Source organism: Lithobates pipiens, unplaced genomic scaffold (genome assembly GCF_037356315.1).
Source record: "Lithobates pipiens isolate NorthernLeopardFrog02 unplaced genomic scaffold, aLitPip1_a1.2 Scaffold_25, whole genome shotgun sequence".
Lineage (NCBI taxonomy): Eukaryota > Metazoa > Chordata > Amphibia > Anura > Ranidae > Lithobates > Lithobates pipiens.
Window position 1 is genome coordinate 205,586,442 of NW_027507787.1, and position 14,867 is coordinate 205,601,308.

Consider the following 14,867-nt stretch of genomic DNA (forward strand, 5'->3'; position numbering starts at 1 on the left):
TACAAATTTTCGATTATTAGAATTTACGAATATTCGGAAAAATAAGTTAAACGGGTTTTCGTGAATTCGTATATATTTCCGAATTAACAAATTTGTCGAAATTGGTTAAACTAATTTGTAATGAAACAAATTGCACATGTCTACCTCTAATCAGCATAGTAACCCTATACAACTATTCCATTTTTTTCTTATGTTTTGTCACAAGTGAAAAGGACTAAAAATGTAATGCAAGTCATTTTCTGTTTATAACTTTTTTTTTCTTTTATGAAGACTTGCATTATTATCCTTTTTATTCCATTTTCATTCTTTATTTTTTTCATGGGTATACTGTATTTCAATGGCCAAAACATTTAAGTACAATAAAATAATTGATAGGAAGACAGTAAGCAGTAGTCTAGACTGGAAGCCCACAAAACCATTGGGACAAAGCTGCAGCAGGAAAAATCAAACAGGTAGAATAACACTGTAGGTGCACGGCACTACTAAATCTTTTTACAAATCAATTTAAAAAATATATATCTCAGCAGTAACCGTAAGTCATTGTATGTGATGGAAGAACATGGCCAATACAAGAGGATGGATATGACATATACCTTACTTCTGTGTATCATTGGCATTATATCACAATGTCATATTCTTTGGCAAGTTTACCAAGAGCACCTGAGGAAGGGCAATAATTGGGTTGATCCTCTATAATGGACTGATACATGGGCTATTCTCTTCATGCTCAGAGTTGAAAAATGTGTACATGAATGTTTATAGCAAGCTAACTGATACAAAACAGAGCACTGAAGGAACTATAAAAGTCAAAAAAGAAATCAACCAAGCAGAAAAATGAGATGTGGTTTTGTCACCCATTATTGAGCTGATCGGTACAGAAAAGACAATCAATTGTCCAAAAAGTCCATGTGTTGAGCCCTAAGGCAGCACCAGTGTTGGGTAAACCCTAATCTAGGACCTACCTTATCAACAGTAGAAGTTTTAGGTAAACCCTAATCTAGGACCTACCTTATCAACAGTAGAAGTTTTAGGTAAACCCTAATCTAGGACCTACCTTATCAACAGTAGAAGTTTTATCATCCTATTTCTGAGACTGCTACTAGAGGTATTGTCTTGTAAGCATCTGTGAGCTGATTACAAACATCTGCTGAGAAACTAACCATGATATTTGGTAACTGGACCAAATTGATAAAAGCTAACTCCTGCCAAAACCTTTTAGCTGTCAGATTATTATTTTCGGGTTTAAAATCCATCCCACACACTTTACCACCTGTGTGTGGAGAGTGCCATGCCTCCAGCGATACCACAAAAAATGAAAGTCCAAAAATAGTCAGCCCATCTGAAAGAGATCTTATTCAAGCTCTTTTTGCAAGTATAAAAAGAAGGGAAAAAAAACAGCACTCCATCAAGGTTTCAGGGCAACACAGGTCCCCTTTATCAAGGTGAGAGATGTATTGTGCAAAGTGAATCAAATCAGTACAGTGTTCAGCTCAACTACATTAATTAATCCAACATGCGCCACCTGAAATCCATCTTATGCCACAGCTGATTCCTGAGTATTAAGGTGAAGTGGATCAATGTGTATATGTTTCACTTACCTTAAAGGTAATATAGAATACGATGTGTGTGCAAATCAAAACAACGCATTTGGGGGGAAAATGACTCCCCTTCCGTCAGGGGTAAAGGGATATATTGGCTCTGCAAAAGTACCTGAGTCTCTTTAACAACACAGATTCTGGCTGAAATGGTACAGGTACTGGTACCATTTCAGCTGAAATCTGTGTTGTACAAGAGACTCAGACCCTTGCAGAGTCCGCAACCTCTGTTCATGCATATCTATAGCCCTGATATAGCATTTGCCCTTGAAACATGTTGGCTCCATTTGCTCATTCCATAGTCTCAATAAATGATTGTTATCTTTTCATAAGTGTGGCATCACTCCGTACACCAACAGCTCCTTACTTCTTATCCAAAATATCTCCTTTCCTGAAGCAACATCATCGTTGTACCAGTCAGGTAGCAGCCTAGACCCCCAAAGGCAGTCACATATTATCTACCTTTATTTATCTATGGAACAACCAAATACAGACTATAATGAACCCAATTAGTCCAGTGCAGTCCCAAGCTCAAACCAACCACGGTCCCTTCAGTTGGAACACATGTTTAATTCCTCATTCAATGCCACTCTCAATCTCTGAGTATGGACAGTAGAATAACCATAGCCATAGCAGCCCATGCAGCTGCTATGAGGCCCAGGGGTGGTAGAGGGCCCACTTTGAAGGTTTTTGAAGCAACAAACACAGCGAATGCACAGTGTAAAGATAACATGAAAAAATTAGGTTTTGTTAATCTGCTTGCTGCGGCCACATCCCTTGTAATTTGGAAGGAATAAGTACCCCCTACTGGAAATGGGACTCAAATAGTGTACAAACGTATGAAAATTCTATATTTATTGGGTGTCAAAACACAAATGTAAAAAGTGTGCAATTAAAAATGTACATACATAGCAATGTAGAAAAGCATATTATACCACAATACAGACAGAAATCACTTGGCAGTCCAGTTTTATTACAGCAAAGGGCGGTCTGATCTACATCTCTCGCACTACCAGTTTTATCTGGGGAAGATTTGCATACAGTGATTATTCTGAATACACATAATGTGTGGCTTATAATCTTCTATAAAGACAGCCATTTGAGAAAAAAAAACCTGGGACATACAGTTCCATATAAGTTTCTGAGATACAACTAGCAAATATCTGGGTCTTCTATCTTTTATGTGATCCCAGTGTATGCCTTTTTAAATCACGCTGCTGGTCTAGGGGGCCACCTATCTTTTTGTTTCATCTATGTACTTGCCTCTGCTGTACTGGCTCTCGCTATCTTTGAACTTGTTTTTACTTCACAACTGGCTTTGCATCATTGCTCATGGAGACATTACCACATGTACAACAATGGCTAAACCTTCCCTGAGGAAGGAGTTGGAAGGACTCTGAAATGTGTTGGCTTGGTTTATGCAAATACATTATGTATATGACAGTCTAAGTGATTTCTGTCTATATTGTGGTATAATATGCTTTTCTACATTGCTATGTGTGCACATTTTTAATTGCACACTTCTTTTTAAATTTGTGTTTTGATACCCAATAAATATAGAATTTTTAATCTTTAATACGTTTTGTACACTATTTGAGCCTATGAAGTCCCATTTCCAGTAGGGGGTACTTTGATTTCTGTAGAGATCCAGATCTCTGAGCAGATTTGTTGTCTTCAGAGCATCAGGTCATCCTGGCCAGCTCTCTAAACTTAATCATGTATGCCTAATGCAGTCTTTCTGAGACTAAAAATTTCTCTACTATACTTCCCCTCTCCATTCAAAATTAAGGAACATGGCTGGACATACACTGCAAAATTAATTACACTACTGTCCTAATTGACACTGCCAGGTGCAACTCAGATAGGTCTCTGGGGGACTCAATCATAATTTTGATACAGGGTTTGAGTTATACACCTGAGTATGGGGCTCATAACTTTCCGAAATGGAAACATACATGCATTTCTCCACATAGCACACAAGAATGAGCTGTGACATTGTCAGGGCTGGGCTTAGCCCTTCCTTGTCAATGCTGGCTGCTCAGCTGTCAGCTAATTGCCAGCTCCTATCTATCCACAGTGACTCACCTGTTGATGATATACTGCTCGTCACTCGTGCCTAATTAAGCCATCCAGTCCAGATGATCTTTGCCTTCCCCTTGGTCACATCTCTAGAGACGCTCTCCTGTGTTCCTGTTAAAGACTTGCTTGGCTGATATTCCTTCTGTCTCCAGATCCTGCTTGCGGTTCTACTACGCTCATCTCTGGCTCCCTGACGTTTTGGCTTGTCTGACTATCCATTCCAGGTCTTGAACTCTGGCTATGTTTTTACTTGTTCACTTTTTTTTTTGTATTATTATTAAACAAGTGTGATTTAACTGTACTTCTGTCTCAGTCTGATTCATGGTATCTGACAGACATTCACTTTGTACCATTTGTCTTTCACCTTGATAAAGGGAATCTGTGTATCCTCGAAATTTCTTTTTATTTTTTGTGTTTTTATTTTTTTTTTTAGCTTGAGTAACAAATCTTGAAAATCCCTTTGAGATATGCTGACCATTTTTGGACTTCGGGTTATTCTTGCTATATGAGAAACTGAACAGATGACAGAGAAAAATGTCTCCAACATGGACACAACAATAAAGACGCCTTTGTAGTATAGCTTGGGATGATCAGAACCGCTGTTTTATTTTCCCATCGTAGAGGTTTACCCTCACCCTCCCATGGGGTGTCACCAGAACAGAATGTATGAAAATTCTGACATAGGTTCTAGCCTGTGACAAAGCTTTGGTTGGACTTTAAAGAGCTTTTTTTTTAAAAAAGCTGAAGCTATTTAATCGTTTCTTGAAACAGTGCAAGCTGTCCTTTGACAGCCTCATGGTCCATTTTACAGAATATTTCATATTTTTATGATAAGCTATCTTAAATATTAGGCAGCTAAAAGAGCCGGAGCAGTAAGATGGACTTTATGCCAATTGCACTATTGATTGAGTTACACAAAAGCTCCTGTTTACAGATGCAATCTAGCTGGAACAAATATTGGAAGACCCTTTAACCTTGGTAAAGCAACAAAACGTGTTGTCCGGTGCATAGGAGGCAGCTGATGCAATATTAAAATGGAAGACCATAAACCTATTCTCAAATAATTATTCGTACTTAAATACTTGACATGTAAGAAAATACTTACCTTAAATCTGCATAATATTATTATTATTTTCTTTCATATGCTATACATTTGTCTACTGGCTCTTAAAGTCCATTTAAGTTAGAGGCTTATTGTATTGGATTGTCAACAGTAGAAGATAAAACAGAATGAAAAGTTTTGTGGCAAGTCTGGGATGACGATTGTCTGAAGCTCCATGACACTGGTTTGGTGATTTTTATGTCCCTCGCCTCCTTTCCGCCGCCCGGGGTACAACTTTTCTGATATGGTTCTTGGAGTTGAGATTTCTAGATGGAATTTTTTCTTTTGAGCTTGAGGATCTTTCCTTTTTCAGCTGAAAGTTAAGCTGTGGATATATAGATAAGCATATGTAGCATGAAAGGTGGCTCCATGTATATTTTATTTATTGTTGTATTATGTTCAAGACTAAGAGGTGCATTAAAAAAGGTTTTTATTTACTGTAGTTTAATAAAGTAAATGGAGCTATTGCATATGAAAATTACATATTTTCACTACTGCAGACTAATTTTAATACTATGCTGTGAATGGCCTGAAAAACGTATATGCATGCGGTTGCGGTGAGTTAGTGAAAGGTTCAAAGGGTTATAGCAGGTGGTGAAGAGGCAATACAACACCTCCTCACCACCTGCAAACCCTCATCATGTTTGAATCGCTCTTCAGAGATAAATCCATGTGTTAATGAGACCTTAGAGCAGGGGTCTCCAAACTTTCTAAACAAAAGGCCAGATTACTGTCCTTCAGACTTAAGGGGGCCCAGACTGTTGCCAGTGGGAGTAGAAAATGTCCAGGTGTAAGCAATCTACAGTCTTGGTTGTCAGTAAGAAATTTACATGGCACCGTTGGTCAGTGGAAGGAGGACTAGTTTCCCATAATTGGTATAGGTGGGAGGAATATTTCCAAGTGTTGGTATCAGTGGGAGGAATATTGACCCATCATTGGTCAGTGGGAGGAAAAGTGCCTCATCATTGGTGTCAGTGGGAAGAAAAGTACCGCAATGTTGGTGACAGCGGGAGTAAAAGTGCCTTGTATCAGTGGGAGGAATAGTGCCCCAAGGGCTGGATATGACGGCTACAGCGTGGATCTCCTTTGCCGGGACTACGTCTATTGACGTCATCCCGTGCACGAGCGGCCTGCGTGCCCCCTGAGGGGCACACGCGGTGTGCTCTGTGATCGGCGAGTCTATGAGACTCGCCTGATCCCGACCCCTTATCACATGATCAACTGTCAGCCAATGACAGCTGATCATGTGATACAACGGAGCCGGTAATCGGCTATTATTCCTCCTCGCACTGACAGCGCGAGGAGAAAAAAAAGAGCCGATCACCGGAGGCCGTGATTGGGACATCAGTCCCGATCACGGCCAGCCCTGCCAGTGCCCACCTGCCCCCTGCCAGTGCCCACCTGCCTCCTGCCAGTGCCACATGAATAAAAAATGTGTCCCCCCCTGTCAGTGCCACCCAGCAGTGCCCACAGTGCCACCCAGCAGTGCTCACAGTGCCACCCAGCAGTGCCACCCAGCAGTGCCCACAGTGCCACCCAGCAGTGCCCACAATCTGCCTCAACAAAGGTGCTGCACCCCAGTGCCACATATCTGTGCCCATCAGTGTCATCTACCAGTGCCCATCAGTGCCCAGCAGTGACGCCCATCAGTCCCATCTATCAGTGGTACCTATCAGTGCCCCTTAGTGCCACCCATCCGTGCCACCCATCTGTGCCACCCATCCGTGCCATCTTATCTGTGCCCATCTTTGCCCATCTGTGCCCATCGGTGCCGCCTTATCTGTGCCTATTAGTGCCACCTTAACTATGCCTATCAGTGCCCACCAGTGCAGCCTATCAGTGCCCACCAGTGCAGCCTATCAGTGCCCACCAGTGCAGCCTATCAGTGCCCACCAGTGCAGCCTACCAGTGCCGCCTCATCAGCGCACTTCAATGAAGGAGAAAAATTACCTGTTTGCAAATTTTTATAACAAACTATTAAACATGATTTTTTTTGCATCTTTTTTTGTTTGTTTAGCAAAAAATAAAACTCCCAGCTGTAATTAAATACCACCAAAAGAAAGCTCTATTTGTGGGAAAAAAATGATAAAAATTTCATTTGGGTACAGTGTTGTATGGCCGCGCAATTGTCATTCAAAGTGCATCAGCGCTGAAAGCTGAGAAATTGCGTGAGGGGGGTTTAAGTGCCCAGTAAGCAAGTGGTTAAAGACTTTCATGATTCATGGTCCATGAAAGAGTTTCGTGGACTTGGAACCCAGGCACCCAGCCACCTCCTTCTCTGTCACTCTCCTCTTTCGAAGCACACTGCATTCGTCTCTTCACGCCAATTTCTTTAAGAATAGCCGTGATCTACAGGCCCCCTGGACCAGTATCAACTTTTCTTGATGACTTCTCTGCCTGGCTACCCTACTTTCTTTCTTCTGAAATCCCCACAATCATTCTCGGGGACTTCAACATCCCTATTAATACTAACACCTCTGCTCCTTCCAAACTTCTCAGCCTAACCTCCTCCTTTGACCTGAAACAGTGGATACATGATCCTACTCACTCCGAAGGCAATATCCTTGACCTCGTTTTCTCTCACCTTTGCACTCCATGCAACCTCTCTAACTATCCATTCCCTCTCTCTGATCACCACCTTATTAGTTTCACTCTCTCCCTCTCCTTCACCTCCTCTCCCTCCAACCGCATTAAAGTTACCCGCAGAAACCTACGTCATCTCAAGCCTTCCCTTCTCTACTCTGCTCTTGACAACCTCCACGACAAAATCTCACCCCTATCCTGCACCAACCTAGCCACTTCTGTCTACAACACTTCACTTCTGGCCTCTCTGGACTCTCTGGCCCCCCTCACCACACACAGGATCAAGCCCCGACCCCTTCAACCTTGGCAAACAGATGTCACTAGAAGTTTGAAAAAACGTAGTCGTGCTCATGAGCGCCTGTGGCGCAAGACCAAGTCTCAGAGAGATTTCAACCAATATAAATCTGCCCTCCAAAACTACAATTCTAGCCTCCTCTCTGCCAAGCAGAACTATTTTATCACTCTCATCAGCAACCTATCATCCCGCCCCCGTCAACTCTTCTCTACTTTCAACTCTCTACTTCGTCCTCCACCACCTCCACCCACCAACTCACTCACTGCCCAGGAGATTGCTAATCACTTCAAACAGAAGATTGATACAATTCGCGCAGAGATCTCTACTGTTCTAATACCCCCCACGCTTTACACTTCATGCCCACAGTCACAATCATTACTTCCCTCTTTCAACCCCACCACTATAGACGAAGTTGCTAAACTACTTGGTAATGTCCACCTTACCACCTGCCCTCTGGATCCTGTTCCCTCGCAAATGCTACGTTCACCCTCTGACTCTATGCTACACTCTCTAACTCACATCTTCAATCTCTCACTCTCTTCTGGCATCTTCCCCAACTCTCTAAAACATGCACTTGTCAAACCCATACTTAAAAAACCCTCACTGGACCCATCCAATCTTAACAACCTACGCCCCATCTCCTTGCTCCCCTTTTTATCCAAACTACTCGAACGTCTGGTCTACAACCGACTGAGTGACCACCTCGCTGATAATGGCCTTCTTGATCCCCTTCAGTCTGGATTTCGTCCCCAACACTCCACAGAAACTGCTCTCCTAAAACTAACAAACGATCTACTAACGGCCAAAACCAATCGACATTATTCTGTACTCCTCCTCCTGGACCTCTCTGCTGCCTTTGATACAGTTGACCACCCCCTCCTTCTCAAAAAAATCCACACCCTTGGTCTCTGTGACCGTACTCTACAATGGTTCTCTTCCTACTTATCCAACCGCACCTTTAGCGTTTCTTACAACTCTACTTCCTCCTCTCCTCTTCCTTTCTCTGTTGGGGTCCCCCAAGGTTCTGTCCTTGGACCACTCCTATTTTCAATCTATACCTCCTCCCTGGGTCAACTGATAGCCTCCCATGGCTTCCAATACCACCTCTATGCTGACGACACCCAAATCTATCTCTCTACCCCTCAGCTCACTCCCTCTGTCTCCTCACGTATCACTAATTTACTATCAGAAATATCAGTCTGGATGTCACACCACTTCCTCAAAATCAATCTATCCAAAACCGAACTTATAATTTTTCCTCCCCCATATGCCCCTTCCCCTGATCTCACTGTCAAAATTGATGGCACAACCGTAAGCCCATCCCCTCATGCCAAGATTCTAGGTGTAGTCTTGGACTCTGAACTCTCCTTCAAGCAACACATCCAATCACTGTCCAAATCTTGCCGCCTCAACCTCCGCAACATCTCCAAAATACGCCCCTTTCTAACCAATGAGACAACAAAGCTCTTAATTCACTCGCTGGTCATCTCTCGCCTTGACTACTGCAACTCCCTCCTCATTGGCTTACCTCTACATAGTCTAGCACCTCTTCAATCCATTATGAATGCCGCTGCCAGACTCATCCACCTTACCAATCGCTCGGTGTCTGCTACCCCTCTCTGTCAATCCCTCCACTGGCTTCCGCTCAGCCAAAGAATTAAATTCAAAATACTAACAATTACATACAAAGCCATCCACAACTCTGCCCCCAGCTACATCACTGGCTTAGTCTCTAAATACCAACCTACTCGTCCTCTTCGTTCCTCTCAAGACCTCCTGCTCTCTAGCTCCCTCATCACCTCCTCCCATACTCGCCTCCAGGACTTTTCCAAAGCCTCCCCAATCCTATGGAATGCCCTACCCCAATCTGTCCGCTTATCTCCTACTTTATTAGCTTTTAGACGATCCCTGAAAACACTTCTCTTCAGAGAAGCCTACCCTACCCCCACCTAACTGTATTTTCATTTTCTCCATCAGCTCATCCCCCCACAGTTAAAACCTTTTGTTTCAACTTGACCCTCCCTTCTAGATTGTAAGCTCTAACGAGCAGGGCCCTCTGATCCCTCCTGTATCGATTTGTATTGTAAGTGTACTGTCTGCCCTCATATTGTAAAGCGCTGCGCAAACTGTTGGCGCTATATAAATCCTGAATAATAATAATAATAATAATAATACATAACTAATACTGGAGAGAGGAGACTCAATGGAGGGAAAGCAGTGATCAAGGGTCAGTAGAGGATAAGTAGAATTTTTATTTTTTCCTTTTCTACTCCTTTACCTTCCTTTGTGTTTTACAATCTACTTGATCCTTATTCCTCTGGCTAAAATGTACAACCTTTTATGCCTTCTGCTTCGAAACATAAGCCTTCAAGTTAAACTCCAAACTTTGGTTGGGTAATAATATTTGGAATGTATACACTACACTAATTATGTACAAAAATAATTCTCATGCTAACGTGTAATACCAAATGTATAATACCAAACTCAGAAACAATTTGTATTACTGACTATACTGAAATTAATAAAAGCCATTGACAAGAAAAAAAGTAAGAAGCTTCTGGTCAGTTGAGTTATTAGAGAATCCACAAAGTTCTAAAAAAAATTACATGGAAGTGCCATGTAAACTGTTAGAGCCGGTTCACACAGCGGGCGATGCGAGGCGACACGACTCGCCTCGCTCTCGCAAGTCGCCCCCGTTCTGTACAATGGAACCGTTCTGAGAGGAGCGACTCGAGTCTCTCCAACTCAGAAAAAAGGTTCCTGTACTACTTTTGGGCGACCTCGGGGCGACTTGCATTGACTTCTATACAGAAGTCATTTGCAAGTCGCCGCCGAGGCCGCTGCAGGTCGCGGCGAGGCAAGTCGGAGTCGCCTCGCCTCGCCTGCAGTGTGAACCGGCCCTTATTCTTTAAAGTAAATATTTTATAAGAAAAAGAATAAATAATGGAAGGTTTAGTTTATCAACTTATAAAAAACAAAAGTTGACTGTTACTCATCACACAGTAGATTCCCTTCACAACTAAAAGTTTTAGGAGTTTAGCAATGAAGGCCTCTATTTTTAGCATTAAGTAATCCGGGGATTCCAAGTATGGTGAATATTCTAATCTGGTAAGGTAATTGTATATATTGTAGGGAGCTCTCTGGTGCCCAAGAGAGCCTTGATAGGGCCATTGGGGTCTTAAACAAGGTTAGGAAGAGGGCACCAAGTTGTGGATGCCAGTCCAAATGTATTTTTTTATTTTCAGTGTTTTTTTTTTTAAGACCCCCTTTCATCAAGGCTTACAAGCATGCTGAAGGAATCTAGACCAGGTCCTGGGGCTATATTTGCAAGGAATGGTTGAAGACCAGAGACAACCAAAGACCAGAGTGTGCTTTAACCTGAAGGAGGATCCTCATATATATGTTTCTAGTGTATTTTTGAGATCTAAACAGTTCTGCTATTGGCAAATAAGAATTCTTATTGCATGCATACAACTGACTTGTAACTCACCTCTGTAGCTACATCTGGACCAACAGTAACTGTTGCAGTCTTTGCATGGTATCCATCTGCTGAAACTGTTACCGTATATGTGTCTGGTAACAACAGGCGGAAATAATCTCCTCCTTCACCTACCAGGAAAAAAAAATATTTAGTACTATGTGCATGTTTAAAGTATCAAACCACACAAAAAATATACCTCATTTTCAGGTAGATGTTTGGAGACTTAAACTACCATGCTTCAGGGACTCTGTTGGAGAGAAGTTTTTATGTCTGCACAACCGCTGTGCCTATTATGAGGTGGTCCTACTGTCCATGCTGAAAGTTTGATTTATTTAATATTTGGGGGGGGGGGGGGGGCAACCAAAACTCTCAGGAGTGGGACAGAGTTATTGGCCTGGAGATCTCACTAGAAAAGTATCCTAGACATAGAAGCCAGGGGCTGATCTTACCTACTAAACTCCACGTATAGCAAATAATGTATTACTTGTGGGTAGACTTACCCTTTAATATACTTACCAGAGAATATGTTATGGGTGATACCGGCTACTGAGATGACAGCGTTGGCTATTCCATTATTATTTTCATCTGTCACCATACCTTTAATGCCTTTGTGCACCTAAACAAAAAAAACAGAGACAAATAATGCAGAACCTGGTTTGTTCAGTGAAGTCAGATTTACAAGCTCCAGAAAGGTCTATGAACTACATCACAGATAGTAAAACCGAACGTGATCCCCACCATCTGCTGATGCTGCAAATCACCTTGTGCATACAATTTGTATGCTTTAATGTCTCAATCTTGTGACTGATCATTGCCAGTATAGATCATCTGTGTTCTCTGTATCCAACCTACTTATATCCTTTATTTAAAACTTATAATTACTACAACACGGAAAATTACACAGGCTGCACACATTGGCCTTCAACATAAAGGCTTTATTAAAGTAAACTAAATTTCTAAAATAGATATTTATAGAGAGTTTTAAATAACTGAATAAAGAATGAGCTGTACGTTCCATAACAAACTTATCTTCAGCAATAATTATAAAATGAATAATAAAAATGGCCACTTTTAACTAAGGGGAGTTTGGGCTGGGCTTCAATGTGAGCAGACGTGTGCTGGATCTGCTCCTGACCTGCTGATTGCCAGCTCGATATCAGCTGTGGACAGGCTCACCTGAGCAGAGAGGCTGGTGGTTGTAGTGTGGATGAGTTCTTACTGCGGGGACAAAGCGGAGAAAGAGCTGTGCTGTGTAGGAGGGGGGCCATTGTGAGCCTTTGCCTCTGCCTGGATTCCCTGCTGGATTCTGAGATATGTGCCCTGTACTCTTTACCCTGTGCTCTGCGCTCTTAATGCTCCTTGTATTGGGTGTAATTTTGATCCACGCTTCTCTGTTCCCCTGATGGCTGGATAAGATCAGGATGAATCGGGACAGATCTCTCTGACCCAGTTATAGACAGAGGCGGTTTTTTCACCCTTGATCACCTTCGGTCATCCTTGGTCTTCTTCAGTGCTCTGTCCTCTGCCATCCCCCTGTCAGCCCCCCGTCTATAGCTATACATAACCCTGCGGTGCCCACAGAACAATCCTGGATATCCTGATGGATGACCTCTGTACTGATAATGTAGGTAAGAGAGCTATACTATCGCTAGATGCAGTCAAAGCATTCAACTGCGTTGAGTGGGTATATTTATGGGCAGGGCCGTTTTTAAGGCAGGGCAAAAGGGGCAGCTGCCCTGGGCCCTTGCCATTGTTTTAGGGCCCAAAGCAGCTGCCTCATACTTGCCAACTATCCCAGTTTAAATTCCCTTGTCCTTTGAAGTTTTAGTCCTGTGCTGTGTCCCAATATCTGTGTGAAGTGCTGGTACTAATGTTGCCCAGCCCTGCCTTATTGTTGTGTACAGATAGCTCATCTGCAGACCCTGTATTTACATGTAAATAACCGGCATTCATATGCAAATAGTGACGGCATTCATAAGTAAATAGCTGCGCCCGACGGTAATGATATGTAAATAAAGGCGGCATTCATATGTAGATCATGCCTCCCTGCAGTGAGCAGATGATGTGCTGTAACCTCTAGCAACCAATCAGTGAGCAGTAATACTGTACAGTAATCTCTAGCAACCAATTTAACAAGCAGAAATCATTTGCTGTAACCTCTAGCAACTAATCAGTGAGCCGTAATGTGTGCTGCAACCTCTAGCAACCAGTCAGTATGCAGTAATAATATGCTGTAACCGCTGGCAACCAATCGCAATTGCTGCCTGATCTGATACAGTAAACTGATTTTAAGTCTAGCTGACATGTATTGTATGTCTCAGAGCAATTGGAGAGTGAAATTGCATATGGGGGGGGGGGGGGGGGGGGCTCCCAAGAAAAATTTTGCCCAGGGTCCAATCAATATTAAAGACGGCCCTGTTTATGGGAGGTTCTGGGGAAATTTAGGTTGAGTAGAGGATTTGTAAAGTGGATCCAATTATTATACACAGTCCCACAACCATGTATACAAATAAACAGAGCAATATCCGAGCATTCTTCTCTGACTAGAGGTACTAAACAGGGTTGCCCGTTGTCACCGTTATTATTTGCATTGGCTATAGAAACACTGGCAATAGCAATCAGACAGACAACTATTATTAGGGGTTTTGAGAGAGAAGGAAGAGAGGATAAAATATCATTATACGTAGATGATGCCTTATTATAGGAGATACAGATCAATCCCTAACATCTATGATAAAGTTGACTGAGACCTTTGGTAGATTTTCGGGGTTCGTTATAAATTGGAAAAAAATCAGTACTACTATTTCCGGTTGATGTTTTAACAGTGACTTTAGCACAAACAGATCACAAAATACAGGCTGCTCCAACTTTCAAATATCTAGGTATAAAGGTTTCTCCTAATTTAAAGGAATATATTAATTATAATTTAGTCCCCATATTAGATACATTTTAAGATGAAGAGTAAAACTTGTTTACTGATTACTATTGATTTCTATATATCTAAATACTGCAGGTCAATATTGTAATTTTAATTAGTTTTAAGACTTAATGTATGTATGTTCTATTCAAACTCCTTAATAAACATATTGAAACAAAAAATATGTTAATCAAAGCATTGCACTAAAATAACCTTTGCTTAAAAAAATACCCAGTGCATCGTCATCCTGTCTCTTTCATCATGGTTCGTATATTTAATTACCCTCAATTTCGACACGGTGAAAAGTACACAGAGACAGTTATTCCAGGGCTGCAGGTCGGTTACTTGGAAAGTCTGCAGAGCCTTAGGGCCTATAAAACGAGACTCTGAGCCTGGTCTAGGCTATGACTGCTGGAACACAGGAGCTGGAAGGCCAACAATAAGCGCAGTGTATGGAGGTAATGTAGCCTGGAGCTGGGTGTAGGATGTGTGACTTAAGTGTTCTGTTCTTCCTGCATCCATTTCCTCTTCCCTGTCTGCCTGGTGTATGTCTGTTTTACACGTATATCCTCAAATATGAAAGAGGCTCAGAGCCAATCCTTCCAGAAATCTTTGTAGTGCTAATGGATGGCATCTCAGACACACTTAACAGCCTAACATCTAAAAGAGATGGCCACAGGGGCCATTCCTTGTTCTTCCACTGAACGGTATAAAATCTTTATAATAAAGAAGGTGATAACTGAGCTATACAAAAATGATGAGATAAAAGCTGAAAGATACAAAATAATTAACATAATAAAAGTGTGAAAACCTTT

At 42.0% G+C, this 14,867-nt stretch overlaps 1 protein-coding gene across 1 annotated transcript in view; it reads right to left on the reverse strand.

Moving 5' to 3' along the window:
* Positions 1-4,255: 4,255 nt before the first annotated feature.
* Positions 4,256-14,867, reverse strand: part of CPN1 (carboxypeptidase N subunit 1) — a 55,510-nt gene continuing 44,898 nt past the window's right edge. The window contains exons 7-9 of the mRNA XM_077455482.1: positions 11,652-11,751; positions 11,145-11,263; positions 4,256-5,101 (exon numbers count right to left, since the gene is read on the reverse strand). Of these exons, the coding sequence (XP_077311608.1) occupies positions 4,973-5,101; positions 11,145-11,263; positions 11,652-11,751 (348 nt within the window). The 3' untranslated portion in view covers positions 4,256-4,972. The remainder of the gene's footprint in view (positions 5,102-11,144; positions 11,264-11,651; positions 11,752-14,867) is intronic.